The 20,555-nt window shown below is 50.7% G+C and overlaps 1 protein-coding gene across 4 annotated transcripts in view; it reads right to left on the reverse strand.

Annotated features, from left to right (window-relative positions):
* RUFY1 (RUN and FYVE domain containing 1) overlaps nt 1-20,555 on the reverse strand; it is a 717,137-nt gene that overhangs the window by 151,580 nt on the left and 545,002 nt on the right. For all 4 annotated transcript variants that reach the window (XM_086931454.1, XM_086931453.1, XM_086931456.1 and 1 more), the window contains one exon: nt 1,768-1,897. In XM_086931454.1, the coding sequence (XP_086787580.1) occupies nt 1,768-1,897 (130 nt within the window). The remainder of the gene's footprint in view (nt 1-1,767; nt 1,898-20,555) is intronic.

Raw genomic sequence — 20,555 nt, forward strand, 5'->3', positions numbered from 1 at the left:
GAGGAAGAGAGAGGAAGAAAGAGAGGAAGAAAGAGAGAGAGAGAGAGAGAGAGAGAGAGAGAGAGAGAGAGAGAGAGAGAGAGAGAGAGAGAGAGTGTCTCTACTCTCATACTGCTCTGCAGTCGGATGTAACTTTTTTTGATGATCCACTACCCCTTCGGGTTCTTTCGTTGGGTCCACAACTTTTCTATGACTAGTTTTCAAGAAGACTGACATCTATTAAGATGATGTTTATTTTTCCTTTAAGGGCTGCTGTGGAAACTACAATGGCCTCTAGGACAGGGGAATGCAAATCTCCAGCCAGCCCCTCCTTACCTCGAAAAGCCTACTGCGACTGTGCAGGCCTGCTACCACCAACCATTTCAGTATACTGATTAATTTCGTCGTCTTGGGTTGATTTAGCTGAAAGCTTTCCCTGTTGATCCCCTATAGCCACAGCCCCTCTTATTGTTGGTTCAGCTCAAGTCCTTTTCTCAAACAGCAATCAGCGCTACACAAAATAACACCAGACCGCAGCCCACAATTCAGCAGATATTCAGAGCTATGAAACCTCCTTGTGAGAGCGGCCACTTTTAGGAGAGGGATACCTCAGGGGATATTGAGCTATGAAACCTGCTAGGAATCCAAATCATTCTTTCTGCTCGTTCTCACTGACAATATTCAATCTCTGGTAAGGTGTCACCAGTTCAAGTATCCTAAGAGACAGGGCGCACTTCCAGCTGCACTGCACGACACGTCCAGCTACTTAATCAAATAATAGGTGCAACCATCAAAGTGGGTGAACCAACGCCTGGAGAGTCATTGCAAAGTTTTGTCTTTAGTGTCTCCTACTATAAATTACCAGCTTCATTACAGTTCCAGAAGCCATTCTATGCCACAGTAGGCCACGTAAGGCTCCTCCTGCTGCACCAACTGCAACATTCCCTGAGCTCCAGCTATTCACTAGGTAACCTTGACCTGCACTATCCAGGCCCATGCACAAGGCAGGCCTTACAACCTTCATCCACAGGTGTCTCTCAGGGGTGGTATCCAAAGGTGTCTCTCAGCAGTGTTCTAGCACCTCCTTGGTCACAAGCCCTGGCTCCACCAGTAAGAATTCACCTGCAACCACTGTAACTAGTCTTTGGTTGGGTCTACACTCACCATCATAATGTGCCAACATCCGCACTGACATCCTAGCAATGCAAACCTCAGCCATTTTGTTCCACTTCTGCTAGCTCACCTTGTTCCAGGGGATCTGGAGGCAAAATGAGGCAATCAATTCATTGTGGGCAGTGCCAGATCAAGGCTATCAAGGAGAAGGCTTCCTTGGTCTGCTGACAATCTTCTCTGCTGACTGACCGCCCTTTAAAGTAGCCCTGTCTTACCAATCCACTCACGAGGCTGGCTCTTCATCTCTGCTGCCTAACACAACCTCAATCCCACATCAACCTAGCTGGCTTCTAGCTTTTTTTATCTTTCGCCATAAGATCATGCAGGCAATGTGTATTTTGTACTCAAATACAGTCAGGATTCTGTGGGACATTGCAGGGGAGTGCAGAACTATCGGTTAACAAAACCTGCTGCCGATCTTGCTTCTTGTAATGCATCCAACCAAAAAATATTTAACAAGAAGGTTAAGATGATCTTTTACAACTTTAACATTTTCTTTAAAAATGTTTATATCCGTTTGTACTTTTTTTACTACAAAGATATTTTTGATGTTTTTTGTATACAAAATACTTTCTGCACATAGAAAACATACTAACACCTGATCGACACCTTTACCTTTTTTAACCCTGACACTTGTTGCAGCTCAGTTCTGAGGACGCTGGTAGTTTCCTTTTCTTGTTGTAACTCATGCTGTAGATTCTGACGTTGTTCTTGTTCACATTTCAACATTTTATCCAGGCTTGAGCTGTTAGAGAAACAAAAAAAGGACAACGGGTAGTATTACTTTTTATTTTAGTAGTATTACAGATAAAGCTAGTTAAAACGTTGATGAGGTGTGACTCATATTAATTATTCCTAGATGTTGGACAAGGACCTTTTGGAGAGGTGATTATAAAGGTGGATCCGTATGTCAGGCAGCATCTGTAGGGCGGCTTAAAGAGAAACATGACGAGTTCCAATACTGCTGGTTCAGTGAAGCCTCCTAACAAGTCTGTCTTGGGTTCTTGGTTCTGCTCCCTGTATTGTGTGCAGTGTCTGTCTTTTTCTATGTCTAGTCCTAACCTGTTTAGCTTCCATTGCTATGCTGCTGGCAGTTAAGGAGTACATTGACTACTGCAGGATCAATATGACTCTCCATAATGAAAGGATCTGGTGCTTTTTTAGGTCTCGCCTAGGCAGCGCATGCATTGTTCTCTTTTGAGACATGCTGTATCTAGACTGTGGTCTTCAAGCACGCCCATCGTTTTTCATTCGTTCCTTTGGGTTCGTAAATCCTTGGTTTTCAGTGGCGCATTGGATTTATTTGTTCCTCCTTTTAGTGTTTATTTCCCTACTATGGTGACAGGCCCTACAGAACAAGTAACTTACCTTCGGTAACAATATCTCTGTAAGAAGCATTAGTAGTGATAGAGTCCTTACCTTAGAATTACCCTCAGGTGTCTGACTTGATCCGGAAAAATGTTCGTCAGAAGTAGCCCTGTATGTCGGAAGGTGGCATTGTGCGGCTCCGCATCCGTTGTTGGCGTTGTGGTCGCCGAGATGACACGCGGCAGCTACTTAGACGCCATCCTTGTGCGCTGACGTCAGTTCTGTACACGACTTTCCGCACCAGAAACGTAGAGCAAACTATGGCTGTGAAAGGGATGACCTTAACCCTAGAAATCCGTTCGCAGAACGGGGAGGATGGGTGGGGCAGTAAGGAATCTATCACTACTATTGTTTCTTACAGATATATCGCTACCGAAAGTAAGAAACTTGTATATCTGAAAGAAACACATAGTGATAGATTCCTTACCATAGAATAGATACCCCAGCAATACCAACCCTGGTGGTGGGTCTGCGAACCAAGATCACACCAGGAAGTCCCGGAGAACAGAACGGCCAAAGAAGCCATCTCTCCGGACTTGGCTGTCCATGCAGTAGTGCTTAGTAAAAGTGTGCAACGAGGCCCACGAAGCTGCCTGACAGATGTCTTGTAATGGGACACCACGTCCCAACGCCGTAGTGGCAGCCATCGCCCTTTTGGAATGGGCCCACAGCCCCACGAGAGGCTCCTTTTTAGCTAGAGAATAACAGGCTTTAATACAAAAGATGACCCATACCGAGTTAGTCCGCTTGTGTACGGCCCAACCTTTCTTGGTGCCAACGTTGCCAACAAAGAGCTAGTCATCCACCCGGAACGGTTGTGTGCGGTTCAGGTAAAATGAGAGCACACGTTTTGTGTCCAGACGGTGGAGTCTCTCTTACAATCTGGAAGGATGCGGAGGCGGAAAGAAGGTGGGCAAAGTGATGGTCTGCCTGATGTGAAAGGGAGTGACAACCTTTGGCAGAAAGGATGGACGTGTTCTAAGCACAACCTTTTTGTGCCTGGCTGCCAGAATGACATCATAGACTTCAGGGGGCAAGTCAAAAAGAATCAAGTGCTGCCGCTCAATATCCATGCAAAGAGGTGAAGAATGGACAGGTTCGGGTGGAGGACCGTCCCCTGCTGCTGTGACAGAAGATCCTCCTGAAGAGGCAGTCGGATCGGGATATTGATCGTCAATCTGAGTAGCTTGGTATACCAAACTCTTCAAGGCCAGAATGACTTGGGCCAGGTCGCGCCTGATCTTCTTCAGCACTCTGGACAGAAGTGGTATAGGCGGAAAGGCGTACAACAGACCGCAACTCAACTCACGGCGAAAAGCGCCGCCTAGCGAGTGCCGCCTTGGAAATTCCAACGTGCAGAATTGCTGACATTGAACATTCTCTTTGGTGGTGAATAGATCTAACCAAGGCTCTCCCCACTGTCAAAAGAGACCTTGCGCCACATCAGAGTGAAGACCCCATTCGTGATCCATCAAGCACCTGCGGCTGAGTTCTTCCGCCCTGGCGTTCAGTGAACCTGCCAGGTGTTGAACCACCAGGGAAATGCTCTGCTGTTCTAGCCATGTCCAGAGGCACAGAGCATCCAGACATAGGGTCCACAACCCCACCCTGTCTTGTTTGTTGCTATACCACATGGCAGAGCTGCTGTTTGTGAACACCTGCACTACCTTCCCCCTGACAGAGGGAAGGAATGCCTTCAGTGCAAGAAGGATCGCCTGAAGCTCCAGAAGGTTGATATGGAGTTGGGACTCGGCCGGAGACCAGAGGCCTTTGATCTCCGCCTCTCCCATGTGGCCGCCCCATCCCAGGACGGACGCGTGGGATGTGCCCTGGATCCAATGTCGATCATGAGCCACCACTGCAGCTGTTGTGCAGTGCCCTCCGAGACCTGGACGTAATCAGACAGGTTCCCTGATGATGCGCCCACTGGAACTTCAGGTCCCACTACAGAGCCCGCATATGCCATTTGGCATGAGTGACCAGCAGGATGCAGGAGGCCATGAGACCCATCAGCCACAGGGTCATCCTGACTGAAACCCAGGATAGAGGCCAAAAGATCGGAATCATAGCCTGAATATCCTGGACTCGCCATTCAGGAGGACAGGCCCGAAACTACATTGTATCCAGAACCGCTCCGATGAAGAGGAGCTTCTGAGAGGGAATCAGGTGCAACTTCGGCACATTGATGGAGAACCCCAGCAAATGCAGGAGGTCGGCCATAGTCTGGAGGTGGGAGACGACTAGCTGGGGTGAGCCTGCCGTCGAGATAGGGGAAGACTGGTACCCCTGATCTGTGCAGATAAGCTGCGACCACCGCCATCACTTTTGTGAACACCCGAGGGGTGCTGGTAAGGCCAAAGGGGAGCATGGTAAACTGAAAGTGCTCATGGCCTACTGTGAACCGTAGGGAACGGCGGTGGGCAGGCAGGACGGGAATGTGGAAATATGCGTCCTGCAAGTCAAACGCTACCATCCAGTATCCAGGGTTGAGAGCAGACAAGACCTGAGCTAGAGTTAGCAGCTTGAACTTCTCCTTGCGGAGGAAGCGATTGACATGCCTGAGGTCCAGGATAGGACGCAGGCGCTTGTCCTTCTTGGGCACCAGAAAGTAGTAGGAATAACAACCACGTCTTACTTCTGGCGCAGGAACGCGCTTGATGGCTACCTTGGTCAAGAGGGCCGCAACTTCCTGTTGAAGAAGTGTCACATGATCCCCCCAACATGCGGTGGTACTGGGGTGGCATGGCTGGAGGGGTAGTCTCGAAGAGGAGGGAGTAGCCCCTTCGGACTATTTGTAAAACTCACCTGTCCTAAGTGATGGTGCACCAGTGAGGGAGGTGATGGCGAATCCTGCGCCCACTAGGTGTTTGATGGGCCTGAAAGACCGGACCGGACGGCTCGATGTAGGTGGAGGTGTGAGTAGGACAACCGGCGATGACCGGGTGCCAGGCCTGGATCCTTGAGGGCCCTTTGTCAGAGCCAATAGCGATGCTGGAACCCCTGTCAGTGAAGGGCGAGGGCCCAAGGTCACAAAGGCGCGCCGGCGGGCCCGACAGACCAGATAGGTGGGCCATGGCTGACAGAAATTCCTGCATCTGGGCGGGAGTCACCGACGGACCCGGGAAGGGCAGGAAGGCCGACGGCTACCCCGTAGGCTCCGCCGGAGCCGCTGGGGAGGCACTACCCGCACCCTCAGCCACGACGGGCATCGGAAGTCATTGAGCGATGACACTTCTTCGACTTCTTGTGCTTCGTCTTACCTGACCCAGAGTGTGAAAACTTCGATCTTGCTGAACGATGGTGATGGCTCCGCGACCGGTCCCTCGACCTCCCACGAGACCGGGACCTTGAGCGGCGTGGAGCCGACTGCCGGACCTCCGGCAACTTTCGGGACCGCTCCTGCAAAGTCTTCGGTGCCATGGCCCTGCAGTCGGGGCACGACTTGTGGTTGCAACCCAGGCAGTAGAGACACACGCGGTGCAGTCCGTCACCGTCATCATTCGATGACAGTCCTCGCAAGACTTGAAACCCGGCATCTCTACAACACCAGGAGTCGATCGACTTGAAAAAACCGAGACAAAAAGCCTCCAAAAATTACTGAGGGTACCACTCTCTCAAGACCTGCGCTTGCTGGCGCTGAAAAAGAAATAACGGACGTCAGTGCATGAGGGCGGCGTCTAAGTAGCTGCCGCGAGGTCATCTCGGCGACCACGACGCCAACGACGGACACGAAGCCAAACGTCGCCACCTTCAGACGCACTGGGGTACTGCGGATGAAAACTTTCCAGACTGAGTCTGACCCCTGCGGGTAATTCTAATGTAAGGCATCTATCACTGTGTGTTTCTTTCAGATAGAAGTAGTCGCTCCCTTCTGTTTATTTCTGTTACTTTCAGGGCATAATTTTTCTTGTTTGTCTTGGCTTGTCATTTCTGAATGTTCTGGGTTTGAGCATTTTCATCTACACGAGCTTAGCTGATGGGATTTTTATTTTTCGATTGCATCCCAAGGTGTCCACACAGCAGAGCCACTGCGCCCTCTCATTCCCCCAGCAAAGCTTTCCTGTGTTCACATATTTGTAATTTATGTACTTAAAAAAAAAAAAATTATGTAGCGCCCCAAGTTATCAGCGCACTTTACTCAAAACAGTTAGGCCTTATAGTCCTTTATGCACTGTCTACATAAGATGACATCTCCCTTTATAATATATGGACTTGCTACAGTGCTAATTGTTTTAGGTTTATGCGTTTTGCTGCTGGTAGTGGCTCGCATACTGCATTATAGAGCCCAATAGTTAAAATCAACATTTTAAACTATAAGAGGGTCTCTGTCAATTATTGTTGTGGACAAGTACGAGTGAATGAGCGAAAGGGTACATGCTGCTAACGCGATTCCTGAGAGTCTGGAGTGTTGTGTTCGGAGGGGTCTAATCATTTGTACCTTCATGGTTGGTTAGAAGAGCGAGTGAGACACTATAGCTAGTCGGTCCAGGGATTGTGGGTACTGAGGCGGTAGGAAGGCTTAGCCCCTATAACACTGAGGTCCCGTATTCCTGTGGATAGTTCTGTGTATGTGCAGAATCCCTGCAACAGCATGTCTCAAAGAGATAGCGTAAGAGCTGCCTAGGAGAGACCTAAAAATGCTAACAAAAATAGTAAACAGATAGCTAAAAATGACAAAATTATACCAGTGCAGAAGTGTGCAGCAGTGATGGGGAGAAGTGCTGTGTAGGTAAGCAAGATGCCAAAAATCCACATTGCTGACACAGTAGACCTGTAAATTAGTTGTGAGCCCAGATATTTCGAAGACTTTTCATCACAGACACAAACATGCTCTGATATGCTAGAACGCTGTCAGTATGAAGAAACAGGCATTGACATAGCCAATAGGTCTTGCCTTAAGGGACCGTATAAGTGTTTAGCCATGCAACAGTTGATGTTGTTGCACCAAGGATATTGTACTGTATAACTAAATACTTATAAGGTTCCAAAGGCGAAACCTATTGGCTAAGCCAATGCTTGTCCTCTTAGCTTACGCTTTTAATACACAGCGCAAACCCGGCCACGCAGGCGGCGACCATCAGGGCCAGTATTTGAAATTGTTCGATCACAAAAGACAACCACTTTGAGGCTTACCGCTACACCTTGAACTTCTTCTAAAACCACTGGTTTGAATGTAGGTTTCAGTTACAGGCTTGGAGTGATTTACAATACATGTGTAAACAGGTCAGTCTTACAGCACAAACCCTGCCTCAAGAGAGGAAAGTTGAAGTGCTCGTCCTCTGCAAAAGGTGCACCAGCATTGCAAGAGTCACGAGAAGGAGTGCTTGTCGGTTCCTAGAGACGTACTGTCATTACAAGAGACGAGGAAAGTAGTACTCATATGCTCCTGGACATGCACTCTTATAGCCGAGAGACAGAGTGTGTGTCTATTCCTAAAGATGCACGATCAATTCCTCTCCACTGAAACACCAAGCTGTGCAGCTACTGCGAGTGACAGCCTAAAACGAAGGAATGTTTAAGTTTAACTCTTCTTGTGCGAAAGCAAAGTGAGGAAGCGCATATTTGGGCACAGCCTTACCCGTCATTATGGGGGACAGCACCAAGTCCACCCACACTTTGCTCTTCTGATCTTAAGGAAAGCAGTGAGCGTAGCCAACCGAAAAGCAAAACCATGTAATAGTGACGTAACGACGAGAACACTGCCGGACTCCAATCAATAGCGGCCCGAAATGGAAGTCGTGTTCCCCCAAACCTCTCCCCCATGCTATGAAGAGCCGAAGACCGCCAAGTTAGTCAAAGTCCCGGAAGCGAGGTGACCTCTTTGGAGGCAGCATTGACGTATTGATGGGGACAGGAAGAGACTGTTGGCGAGCTAGCTTCTGGAGGTTAGTGGGCACGCACGCACTTCTGTGCTTCATCACCCACAACCGGACAGACTATCAGAAAGCTGGAGACGGAAGTGCAAAATCGTAGGAGCTGCAAATAAGAAAATTGTGTTCGAGTATTAGCAGAACGTTACTTTTTTTACACTCAAGATACAATCGAAAGGCGGCAAAAAGTAAATTTATTCCATATGTGCTATAGCGGGAAAATTGGAGACAGAGCAAAAGTGCAAGCTAAGCAGTTAAGAAGGGCAAATAAAAACAGCTGTTTTAAAGCACTCATGCTTGTGCTAGCTTGCCCCTAGCGGTAGCAGGAGCAGCAGCGCACAGCCATGCAAATTAAAAACAGATGGTCGGCTCCCGCAAGGTAGATGCCACCACAAGCACGCGTGTGCTGGAAAAGAAGATGATCGATTTCTAAACGTCATCTCCTAGAGCAGCGCATGCGCGCTGCCTAGGCGAGACCTAAAAAGCACCACTGCACAGGCCGATGGCATTTCAGTCCTAGAGGTCAGAAATTCAAAGAACAGCCTATCTACACCCAGGTAAAGTAAATAAAGGATACGACACGTAGCATAAGTCTGGACACGTCAATCTTTCTCAAGAAATGAATTCTGTGACCTTATTTCAGATTCTTGCTTTGCTCCTAGTTCATATCTGTAGGGGACAGCAATACTTTTATTTCACACACAGAGGTGATATGCCCCAGATACTTTTAGACCAGCAGGCACCAATAACAGCAAAAGGAACACACCATACTCAATATTAGCTTATACAAACTAACTTGCAATCAAAACATCATATTGATAAATCGGTTATAGAAAAATATCACATTAGGGGGTCAGTATTTTCCTTAAATGTTATACATTCATACGCTTTGGTTGTCTGCTACATAGATATGCAAGCAGCCCTTCATGGTGATCTGTGGATGGTTGCTTTCTGGACATGTGGTCTAAAATTAAAAAGAGCCCAACCAGCAACTATTTCAATATTCTTGGGAGCTAAATTACAAACAAAGGCACTAAACCAAAAACTAGAAGTATCAATCATTCAATCAATCATATCATTTGTAAAGCGCACTACTCACCCGTGAGGGTCTCAAGGCACTGGGGTGGGGAATGCTGCTACTGCTCAAAAAGGCAGGTCTTGAGGAGTTTTCTGAAGGTCAGAAGGTCTTGGGTCTGCCGTAGGTGGATGGGGAGGGTGTTCCAGGTCTTTGCGGCGAGGTGGGAGAACAATCTGCCGCCTGAGGTCGCTCTTCGGAAGCGGGGGACTGTAGCGAGGGCGAAGTCGGCGGAGCGGAGCTGGCGGGAGGGGGTGTAGAAGCGGTGTCGTCTGTTGAGGTACGTTGGTCCGGTGTTGTGGAGTTCCTTGTGTGCGTGGGTGAGGAGCTTTAAGGTTATTCTCTTGTTGACCGGGAGCCAGTGCAGGTCTCTCAGGTGGGGTGTGAAGTGGCTGCGGCGAGGGACGTCGTGGATCAGGCATGAAGAGGCGTTCTGGATGTGTTGGAGCCGTCTCATGAGTTTGGCTGAGGCTCCTGCGTAGAGGGCGTTTCCAAAGTCCAACCTACTGCTGACAAGGGCCTGGGTGACTGTTCTTCTCGTTTCAGTGGGGATCCACTTGTAGATCCTACGGAGCAAGCGGAGGGTGTTGAAGCAGGAGGAGAAGACTACGTTGACCTGTTTAGTCATGGAGAGGGTGGAGTTGAGGATGACACCTAGGTTGCGTGCGTGGTCAGTGGGTGTTGGAGCGGTTCCCAGTACGGTCGACCACCAGGAGTCGTGTCAGGCCGAAGGTTTGGATCCGAGGATGAGGACCTCCGTCTTGTCCGAGTTCAGCTTCAGTCGGCTGTTCCTCATCCATTCAGCAACGGCCTTCATTCCTTCGTGAAGGTTGGTTTTGGCAGTGTGGGGGTCCTTGGTGAGAGAGAGTATCAGCTGGGTGTCATCGGTATAGGAGAGGATGTTGAGGTCATGCCGATGGGCGACGTGGGCGAGCGGTGCCATGTATATGCTAAACAGAGTTGGGCTGAGGGATGAGCCCTGGGGTACGCCGCAGATGATCTCGGTGGCTTCGGAGCAGAAGGGGGGAAAGGCGGACGCTCTGTGTTCTGCCGGAGAGGAAGGAGGTGGTCCAGCCAGGGCCTTCTCTTGGATACCAGTGTTGTGGAGGCATGTTCGTAGTGTGTGGTGTCTGACCGTGTCGAAGGCGGCTGAAAGGTCCAGGTGGATGAGGGCCGCCTTTTCTCCGTTGTCCAGCAGGGACTTGATGTCTTCGGTGGCGGCAATGAGGGCAGTCTTGGTGCTGGGGTTGCTGCGGAACCCAGACTGGGAAGGGTCCAGGATATTGTTCTCCTCGAGGTAGCGGGTCAGTTGTTCGTTGACGGTCTTCTCGATGACCTTTGCCGGGAACGGGAGCAGGGAGATGGGCCGGACGTTCTTGAGGTCCTTGGGGTCTGCCTTGGGTTTCTTGAGTAAGGCGTTGATCTCAGCGTGCTTCCAGCTCTCCAGGAAGGTTGCTGTCTCGAAGGAGGTGTTGATGACTTTCCGGAGATAAGGTGCGATGGATGTGCTGGCTTTGTTGAAGATGTGGTGTGGGCATGGATCTGACGGAGATCCGGAGTGGATGGTGTTCATGATTTTGATGGTGTCATCGTCGTTGATGTTGGTCCAGTAGAGCAGGCGGTTGGTGCGGATGGTGGTCGTGGGGGCGGAGGTCTCAGTGGTTGTCGGGCGGTCGTGGCGTTGAAACTGTCTTGGATGTCTGTGATCTTGCGGTGGAAGAAGTTGGCGAGTGAGTCACACAGGTCTTGCGAGGGTGGGACGTCGTTGGTGTTGGAGCTGGGGTTGGAGAGTTCCTTCACGATGTTGAAGAGCTCTTTGCTGTTGTGCGCGTTGTTGTCTAGGCGGTCTATAACAAACCCTCCCTTTCTAGCTTTTTTGAAAGTACACCATAATGAAACGACATCTATGAAAAGTGACAGCAAGTAGGTCCTGCAGCAAAAGGTGCATATTCAATGCAGTCGGCGTCTGTCAGCTTTAAATAGTTCGGCTGCGCATGTGACCTTTCAATTAGCGTGTGAATGATGGGCGCTCCGACTCATTCGCCCAGAAACTAATCAGAAGAGGTTAATCTGTAGCAACTTCCACAACAGAGGAAGCTAGCTTACACATTAAAGGCACAAAACCGTAGGAAATAAAGGTCTAACAATCCCTCTCTTTCAAATCTTTGTAAAAACACATGAACAGACATCCATAGAAAATGACAATGAATACTTAATTCAGCACTGTACTGATGTTCAACAACATAGTGAACTTCCAGCACCTTTTAGTAGAAGCTATTCCATCAGCCTAGTCTGACCATCACATAGTTTGCTTGCCTTTACCACCTTTGTTTCTCAACTTCATGCCAGACAGATTGCAGAATTTTTATACCCAGTGCTCATATACGGTTGCATTGGAACACAATTTCATCCCAGTTACCTCCTTGTCGCTAAAGTAGTGTGAAACTGCCAAGTCAGGTCTGCTGGAGTATAACTTGAGCAAAATGGTTCAATCTAAACTGGCATCAGTCACTGTGCGCATTTAAAGAGAGCACTGGGAAGATGTAAGCAAGTGTCTATGAGAGTAAGACATCTGTATACCACCTCGAGCCGAAAATGCCTTTGGGCATCTTATTTATTTATTTAATTTATAAAGTTTGTATAGCGCGAACTTGACCCAAGAGGGTATCGGAGCGCTTTACATTTAGGATTGTTGCGTTACAAGTTACATCAGATACAAAAACATTGTAAGGAACAGTACTCAAACCATGTTGCAGTAATTTAAAGGAGGGAGGGGAGGAAGGAGTAATAGCGGGGAGACGAGGAGGAACAATGCCCAATGTCCAGCTGGGTAGGTGATGGTCAAGGGGGAAAACCAGGGCCAGGCTCCTCATTAGCTGTCAGGCAGCTCCACTGGTCATCAGCCATGTTGCTCAGGTCTCAGCGTTCAGGAAAAGCAAATTTATAGTTTATTTGATATGCAAAGGTTACATAGCAGTATCGAGACCCGGAGGTATCAGAGCGAATAACCAGGGGAACGTTGCATTATAAGGTACATCAAAAGGATTATGAAGCGCTGGCTAGACCCGTAGGTATCAGAGCGCTATAGCAGAGGAAGATTGCGTTACAAATTACATCAGTTAAAGTAGGGTAGTAGGTACAGTAAACAAACAACGGGAGGAAGGAGTAATAGCGGGGAGACAAGGAGGAACAATGCCCAATGTCCGGCTGGGTAGGTGACGGTCAAGGGGGAAAACCAGGGCCAGACTCCTCAATAGCTGTCAAGCAGCTCCACTGGTCATCAGCCATGTTGCTCAGGTCTCAGCATACAGGAAAAAACAGTTTTTAGTTTAATCGATTTGCGACTGTTATATAGCGCTATCTAGATCCGGTGGTATCAGAGCGCATAACCAGGGGAATGTTGCATTATAAGATAGATCAAAAGGATTATAAAGCGCTGGATGGACCTGTAGGTATTAGAGCGCTATAGCAGAGGAAGATTGTGTTACAAATTACATCAGTTACAATGGCGTAGAAAGGTACAGTAAACAAACAACGAGGTTGAGAGAATTTATAGGAAACGGAGGGGAGGAAGGAGCCATAGTAGGGAGACGAGGAAGAACTGTGCCCAAAGTCCGGAGAGACAAATAGAGAGGGAAAGGGGAGAGGTGGAGTGAGAGGGGAGAGGATGAGGGGAAAGACGGAAAGGAGACAAAGGGAAGGTCAGCCCAAAGGTAGCCTTTTTTTTTTGATGCTGCGGTCCCCTCTTCAGCCAGGCATCTTCCAAGCTCTCCTCTGTCCATCCGTCCACGCAGCTGTCTTGGTCATGGTGGCGGATTGGTCGTACAGGCAGAGTCCTAGAAACCCCCTTCCGGCAAAGGGGAGGGGGAGCACAAGCTATTCTTCCCTCAGTGGATTAAACCCCAGCCAGGGACCAGGTCCTGTGTGCTCCTAATGATTGTGTTCGGGCCCCATAAGGAATGTTGCATGTGACACAAGACTCACTACTCCGATGGTGCCCTTCAGCAGACTACTGGGTATCAATACATTTAAGTTCCTCTTCCACACGCGATCATCTTGCATCTTAATTAGCCTTTTCGGAATAGCAATTCTTTGCTTCAGCTTGTATCGGACCCTAACGCTGTCCTGTGCTGTCTGAGGTGGAGCAGTGCGTGTGTGGAAATAGGTCCACTGTTTCGTCGTGAATCATGTACACTAACGAGCTAGACTACCGTTTCCCGCATTCCGTGTTTGACCGCTGTTGTCCCTACGTCCATTAAAGCAGGGGCGGCCGTCGTCGCTCTCGCAACCCACGCCCTCACTCTCTCCTCAACTCCTCAAATGTTGCCTCCATACTGAGCGCGGTAGGAGCCGTCACCTCTGCTCCCGTCTCTGATATGCTCACTCTCCACGAGCGCATCCGTAGCGGGCATTGCCTCTCCTGCAGCTGGCTGTTCACGGTGCTCTGTCTCCCAAGCGCTTGCCATGTGGGGTCACACTCCAGCCCGCATCAGCTCCCGCTCTGCCCCTCCTGTGTGATTGCTGAGGGAGGCGGGATCTCTGGGCTTATTTCAGAGGCTTGCGGTTGGGAAAGAAAGGGGGGGGGGGGGGACACCTGTTATGTTCCTGAAGGTCCGCCCCCGGCGCCCCGAGGGCTGGACGTGTTGGTCATGTGACTCCCTATAATAAAAAGAGGTCTAGCACGTGCGCGGGCGTTCAGAGAGAGAGACGCACAGACCGAGCAAGCAAACTTATTCCCAGTGTTCGACTGAGTTTATTCTAGGGCCACGTGTCAGGCCTAGTCAGGTTTAGATGCCCCTGAGTGCAGGTCCCAGAGTGATCTCCCTAGGGCAGTCCTGTCCCCATCACCCGACACAACAATTGGCGACGAGGGTGGTTGTCGATCCTTCGCTCAGAATGTGTGTGTGCCCCTCCTGGGGTGAGGCGGCTGCGGGCGCTCCCAATTGCCTGCGGTGCTCGTGCCTTGCTGCCACACACACCCCCGCACTGCTCGCCTGGAGGAACGACTCTGATCCCTGGCCCTCGACAGGTGAGCGGCGCTGGCTTGCACCTCTCTGCTGCGCACAGGAGCTCGATTGGTCGCGCGAGGCCCTCCCTCTGTGGACACTCCACGCCCGGTGCCGCACCGTGCTTGGCTGCACGTGCGTGAATCGCACCTCGGCACGCCTGGCGAGGCGACACGGTCGGCGCCCGGTCCTGCCCAGCTGTTCGAGGGGACGTGGTGCTGACCCGTCCCGGCCTTCATCCTACCACCCGACTCTGGAGCGCCAGGGCCATCATTGACTCGGCCCGTGGAAATTACCTCGCCGGAGCGCGTTCGCTGCTCCCTCCGCACTAATCGGGGTGCCCCTTCGGATCATCCCCCGGCCGCCCACGAACCTACTCCAGAGCGTCCAGGGTGATGGCTACCATTCCGCCCATTGAACCGTTTGTGGTGGAGGGTGCGCCCTCCACTCTCGCACCGAAGTGGAAGGAGTGGGTGGACAGGCTCCTAATATTCTTCGAGGCCACCAAGGTCCACAAGGAGCAGAAGCGCGCCATGATCCTTCATCTTGGTGGCAAGGACATCCACTCTATCAGCCGGACCCTCACGGAGGCGACTCCCAAAACCCACCACACCTTAATCAATGCACTCAACGCGCACTTTGAACCAATGGCCAACCAGGATTATGAACGATTCATTTTTCGGCAAGCACGGCAACTGCCAGATGAGTCGCTGGACGCCTACCACTCCAGGCTAAAGAAACTAGCACTAACATGTGGATTCCAGGACGTCACGGAAGAGATCAGGGGCCAAATAATCCAAGGATGCGCCTCTGCTAAGCTGCGCGAGAGAATACTGGAGGAGTCGGGGAAGCCTCTACCAGATATCCTCACGCTGGGTCGCACAAAGGAGCTGTCCAAGGCCAGGGCAGCCCACATGGAAGCGGCACTACAAGCCAACATGAAAATGGAGCCGGTTAACAAACTCCAAGTCCGCCCACAGCCCAAATGGGCAAAACGAACAACAACTCCTCAGGGCGGAGCTTCAGCGCAGTCATGTGGCTACTGTGGCGGCCCCAAACATCCGGCGCCAGAATGCCCAGCACGGGGCAAGAGATGCTCAGGTTGCGGAAAAATGAATCACTTTGAAAAAGTGTGCCGGTCCAAGAAGTTCGGCAAGCCTCGACAGACAATACACACGGTGGCTGAGCCCGAAGGTGCTGAAGGAGAACCCAGCAACAGTGATATGGACGATGATGAAGAGGAGCGATCCGTACACAAGGTGCACATGATCGGCACCGCCACCAGACGCACCAGGACGCTGCCACAGTGCGCCATACAGGTGGCCGATCAGGACATCATGGCGACAGTCGACACAGGCGCCTCGATAAATCTCATGAGTGCATCCCTCTACGGAGACATGGCTACTCCTCCCAGCCTCCGCTCCACTCCGATCACCGTTTTTGCCTACGGTCAGGACGTTCCCCTCCGCATCCGGGGAAAATTTAAAGCAGCGGTCCGACACAGGGACAAAATCACGCGAGCCAACATCTTTGTGTCGGAAGAGGGTCAAGGTATGCTCCTGAGTTGCCGGACGGCAGAGGATCTGGGGGTAGTCACATTCGCATTTGGTGTGCATGAGGAATCGGTACAGCAACTAATTGTAGACTTTTCTGACCTATTTGAAGGAATTGGCTGTTTCAGGGGCCGGGAGATACATCTGCACGTGGACCCCACTGTTCAACCGGTGGCCCTGCGACATCGTCGCGTTGCGTTCCACTTGAGACCACTGGTCGAGGAAGAGCTGCAGAAGCTGGAAGCAGCGGGGATAATTGAGGCGGTGTCCAGTCCCACCCCCTGGGTATCGCCCATCGTGGTCACGAGGAAGCCAAAACAGCCTGGAGCGGTCCGGATTTGCGTGGACATGCGCTTACCCAATGCTGCCATCAAGAGGGAGCGCCATATCACCCCTACGATAGATGACCTGATTGGTGAGATGGCTGGCGCCCGGTGGTTCTCCAAGTTGGACCTTCGGGCGGGGTACCATCAACTTGTACTAGACAAGGAGTCCCGGAACATCACGACGTTCTCCACCCACATTGGACTGCGCAGGTACACCAGGTTGAGTTTTGGAATCTCCAGTGCTGCCGAAGTTTTCCAAAATGTCATCCAGGAACTGATTGCTGGCATACCGGGGGTAATCAATGTCAGTGATGACATCATGGTGCACGCAAGAACAATCCCAGAACACAACCAACGCTTGGCGCAGGTATTCCGCAGGCTCCGAAGTGCTGGGCTCACCTTGCACCGAGACAAGTGCGAATTCCTCCAGCACAAACTAGGATTTTTTGGGTACGTGTTCTCAGCCGACGGCGTCAACCCTGATCCTGACAAGGTCAAAGACATCAAGGATGCACCACCGCCCACGACGGTCACGGAGGTCCGAAGTTTTCTCGGGATGGTGAATTACTGTGGCCGTTTCATAAGGGACTTAGCCAACCTGACTCTCCCTCTGCGTGAACTAACCAAAGACTCCACCCCATGGAGCTGGGGACCTGAACAGGAAAAGGCATTTCAAGACATTAAGAGCGCACTCTCCAGCAGCACCACGTTGGCGTTCTTTGACCCACGACACTCCACTCTCATTGCAGTAGATGCCGGACCGGCGGGACTGGGGCCCGTTCTGATGCAGAGAGCCCGAGATGAGATAGACTGGGCCCCTGTTGCTTTTGCCAGCTGGTCCCTCACGGACACAGAACAAAGATATTCCCAAATCGAGAAGGAGGCCATCGCAATACATTGGGGATGTCGTCACTTCCATTTGTACGTCTATGGCAAGCCCTTCACAGTGGTGACGGACCACAAACCGCTGCTGGCTCTATTTTCAGGCACCTCCTCCAAGCCACCCCCTAGAATTAAAAAATGGATCTTACAACTGCAAGAATATAATTGCACCATCGAGTACCAGCCAGGGGCAAAGAATCCGGCGGATTACCTATCACGGCACCCTAGGCCCGCGACCCCTGAGGAGAAGGATGAGGCCGAGGAGACGGAAGCCTATGTACAGTGGGTCGTGGCCAGATCATGCCCGCGCCCCATATCATTGGAAGAGGTCGTGAGCACCACGGCTCAGGATGCTTGCATACAGCGGGCCAAAGATCTGCTCCGAACGGCCAACTGGCAGAAGGCCAAGGAGGGCTGGAGGGTACTCACACCGGAGGCTCAGAAGATAATGGACAGCTTATACCACGTGAGGGCTGAACTAAATGAAGATGCGGCGGGATGCCTCCTGCGGGGGCATCGCTTGGTAATCCCGACGGCTCTGACAGGACGAGTGGTTCAACTGGCCCACATAGGACACCAGGGGATGGTCAAGACGAAGGCCCGGCTGCGGACGAAGGTATGGTTCCCGCTCATGGATGACATGGTGGAGAGCGTGGTGCGATCGTGCGCGGCCTGTCAAGTCACAGGCGACAACCCCCGTGAGGCCCCCATCATTGTGGAACCCAGGCCACGAGGACCCTGGGAGAGAGTCAGTATGGACTTTGGCAGCCTGCCGGATGGAAGACACACGCTGGTAATGATAGACGACCACTCAAAATATCCTGAAGTCGAAATTGTCACAAGCACCAGTGCAGACTGTGTCATCCCCAAAATAGAAAAGATCATTGCCACTCATGGAGCCATGAGAGAGCTCCGAACAGACAATGGACCGCCATTCCAGGGTCAAGACTTTGCTGAATACCTTGCGTCTCTGGGAACCCGTCACAGGCGCATAACACCTCGGTGGCCTCAAGCCAATGGGGAGGCCGAGAGGTTCATGAGGACTTTGAACAAGGTTATCCGTATCGCCCATGACAAGGGGCAGTCAGTGGAAATGGCCATTTTCACATTTCTCCGAAGTTATCGCCAGACCCCGCACTCCACAACTGGGGTGGCCCCCGCACACCTCCTCCTGGGAAGGGTGATAACTGACTCCATTCCTCATCACCCCCAGTGGGCACCTGCAATGATAGATGAACACGCAGTGGAGAAGAAAAGAAATTCGGCATGTGAAAAGATCAGTAAGAGACGCCGGGCTGTGGCCCCGCACTTCAAAAGAGGTGATGTGGTGCTCATCAGAAATCGTGCAACTGGGGGCAAGTTTAAACTTAACTACGAGAAGCGACCATGGCGAGTCATTGGAGTGAAAGGCACCCGCCTCACGGCTATTCGAGGACGAGACAGGGTGACTCGAAATGTGTCTCATTTCAAACTGTATCATCCTTCAAGCCTTGAGCCAGGGCGCCAGCAAGGCGGTGAACAAACCGAAACCGCAACCACTGTGCCGGACGTTGAATCAACACCTCGTCACGAGGTCAGGCAAAGTAGCGAGCATCAGGTTTCCAGTGAAGAAGTGGGAGGTGACGCGGAGGCCCTGGATGAGGCCCCAGATCCGGAGGGGGCAGACAGAGAGGCGCCAAGACACGAGTTGGAGGTTGGAACGGAACTGATGACTCACCGGGGGTCCCAACGTCAACTACGTGATAATCCCACCCCCTCCGGCTGGCTGAGAGATTACTTTACGTAAGACTGTTCCCATTCACATATATACATGTGCTGTGTTGAACTGAATGCGCTGGCAATTAAAGGACGCTGAAGGTATCGGTCCAAATGTTTCATGAGCAAGAAAAGTTATGGTTCAGTTGTGTTCATTGTTTGCATTCTTTTGGTTTTCCTTATTTTTAGGAGGAATGTTATGTTCCTGAAGGTCCGCCCCCGGCGCCCCGTGGGCTGGACGTGTTGGTCATGTGACTCCCTATAATAAAAAGAGGTCTAGCACGTGCGCGGGCGTTCAGAGAGAGAGACGCACAGACCGAGCAAGCAAACTTATTCCCAGTGTTCGACTGAGTTTATTCTAGGGCCACGTGTCAGGCCTAGTCAGGTTTAGATGCCCCTGAGTGCAGGTCCCAGAGTGATCTCCCTAGGGCAGTCCTGTCCCCATCACCCGACACAACAGACACCCACCGCTTTAGTCTATCTCTGCTCCATCCCGGCTATCCTCCCAGCTCTGTTACTAACATTAGAAACAACTGGGTCTTGAGCCACATTAGTTTGTGATGGGTACTTTCGAGGTACAGACAAAGCCTATTAACAGATGTCACTAGTATCCTAGGTAAAGAAATCTGTGGCAATGGTGTTCTGTTATTATATAAACAGAGCTAATAGCAAACAATTTACCCCTTCTACCATTCCAAGGTGTTAGCACAGGATGTGATCAACACGATCAGTCATATGTCTCCAAAATGCCTCAACCTACCTCTGTAGACATCAAAGATAATGGCCTACTTCAGCACTGTTTTAAAATTCCTATGTCCCAACCTGGATACATACCATTTGTTCAAATAGTTCAGCATGCCAACGTATCAATTTACCACTGGCAGTGAGGGGAGGGGCAAGGTAAAAGTCTGTTTTATTAAGAATTTAGTAATTAGGAGCTGATGTATGAAGAGAAAGGTGACCGGTCTCTGATTTTGCACAACAACAGTTTACATCGCAAAACAGGTCGGCAGACCGGGCAGCCTGATGAATAATAATTAGGCCGGCCGCTACTTGTGAACTCCTATGACTGGTTACAGACACAGGGATGACGGCCTGAAAGGAACAGAAGACCACCATCCCAGGGTTGCATTCCCGAAAAAGATTTATTTTTAAGGCAGCCTATTTTCTTAAAAGAACCCTTACTGCTTTAAAAAATAAGAGGTTTTTTTCGGAATACATCGGGAAGGCAATGGTCCCCTGGAACAATGAGGAGCGCAACCCCCATTGGGCTGAATGGGCTTGAGCACCCGGTCGAGCGTCTCAGCCCAGCCCGGGCTGCTGGGCAGTGTCTGGAGTCTTATCTCTGGCACGCCCGAGTTTTTCAAAGGTCTTTAAAGACCATTTGCACATTTACATACCTTTGTAAACTGGTTACATACGCTTTAGGTGACTATTTATTTTTGAACCGTCTAGAACATCAAAATAATGAGCTGGCAACCCTAATCATAAGAATGGAAGTTTGTTGCAGGATCAGCACATTATTTATTTCCTCCACCCTCGATCCCTGATTAACGCCATAGTAGCAA

The sequence above is a fragment of the Lissotriton vulgaris genome, chromosome 7 (genome assembly GCF_964263255.1).
Source record: "Lissotriton vulgaris chromosome 7, aLisVul1.2, whole genome shotgun sequence".
In the NCBI taxonomy this organism is placed as follows: domain Eukaryota; kingdom Metazoa; phylum Chordata; class Amphibia; order Caudata; family Salamandridae; genus Lissotriton; species Lissotriton vulgaris.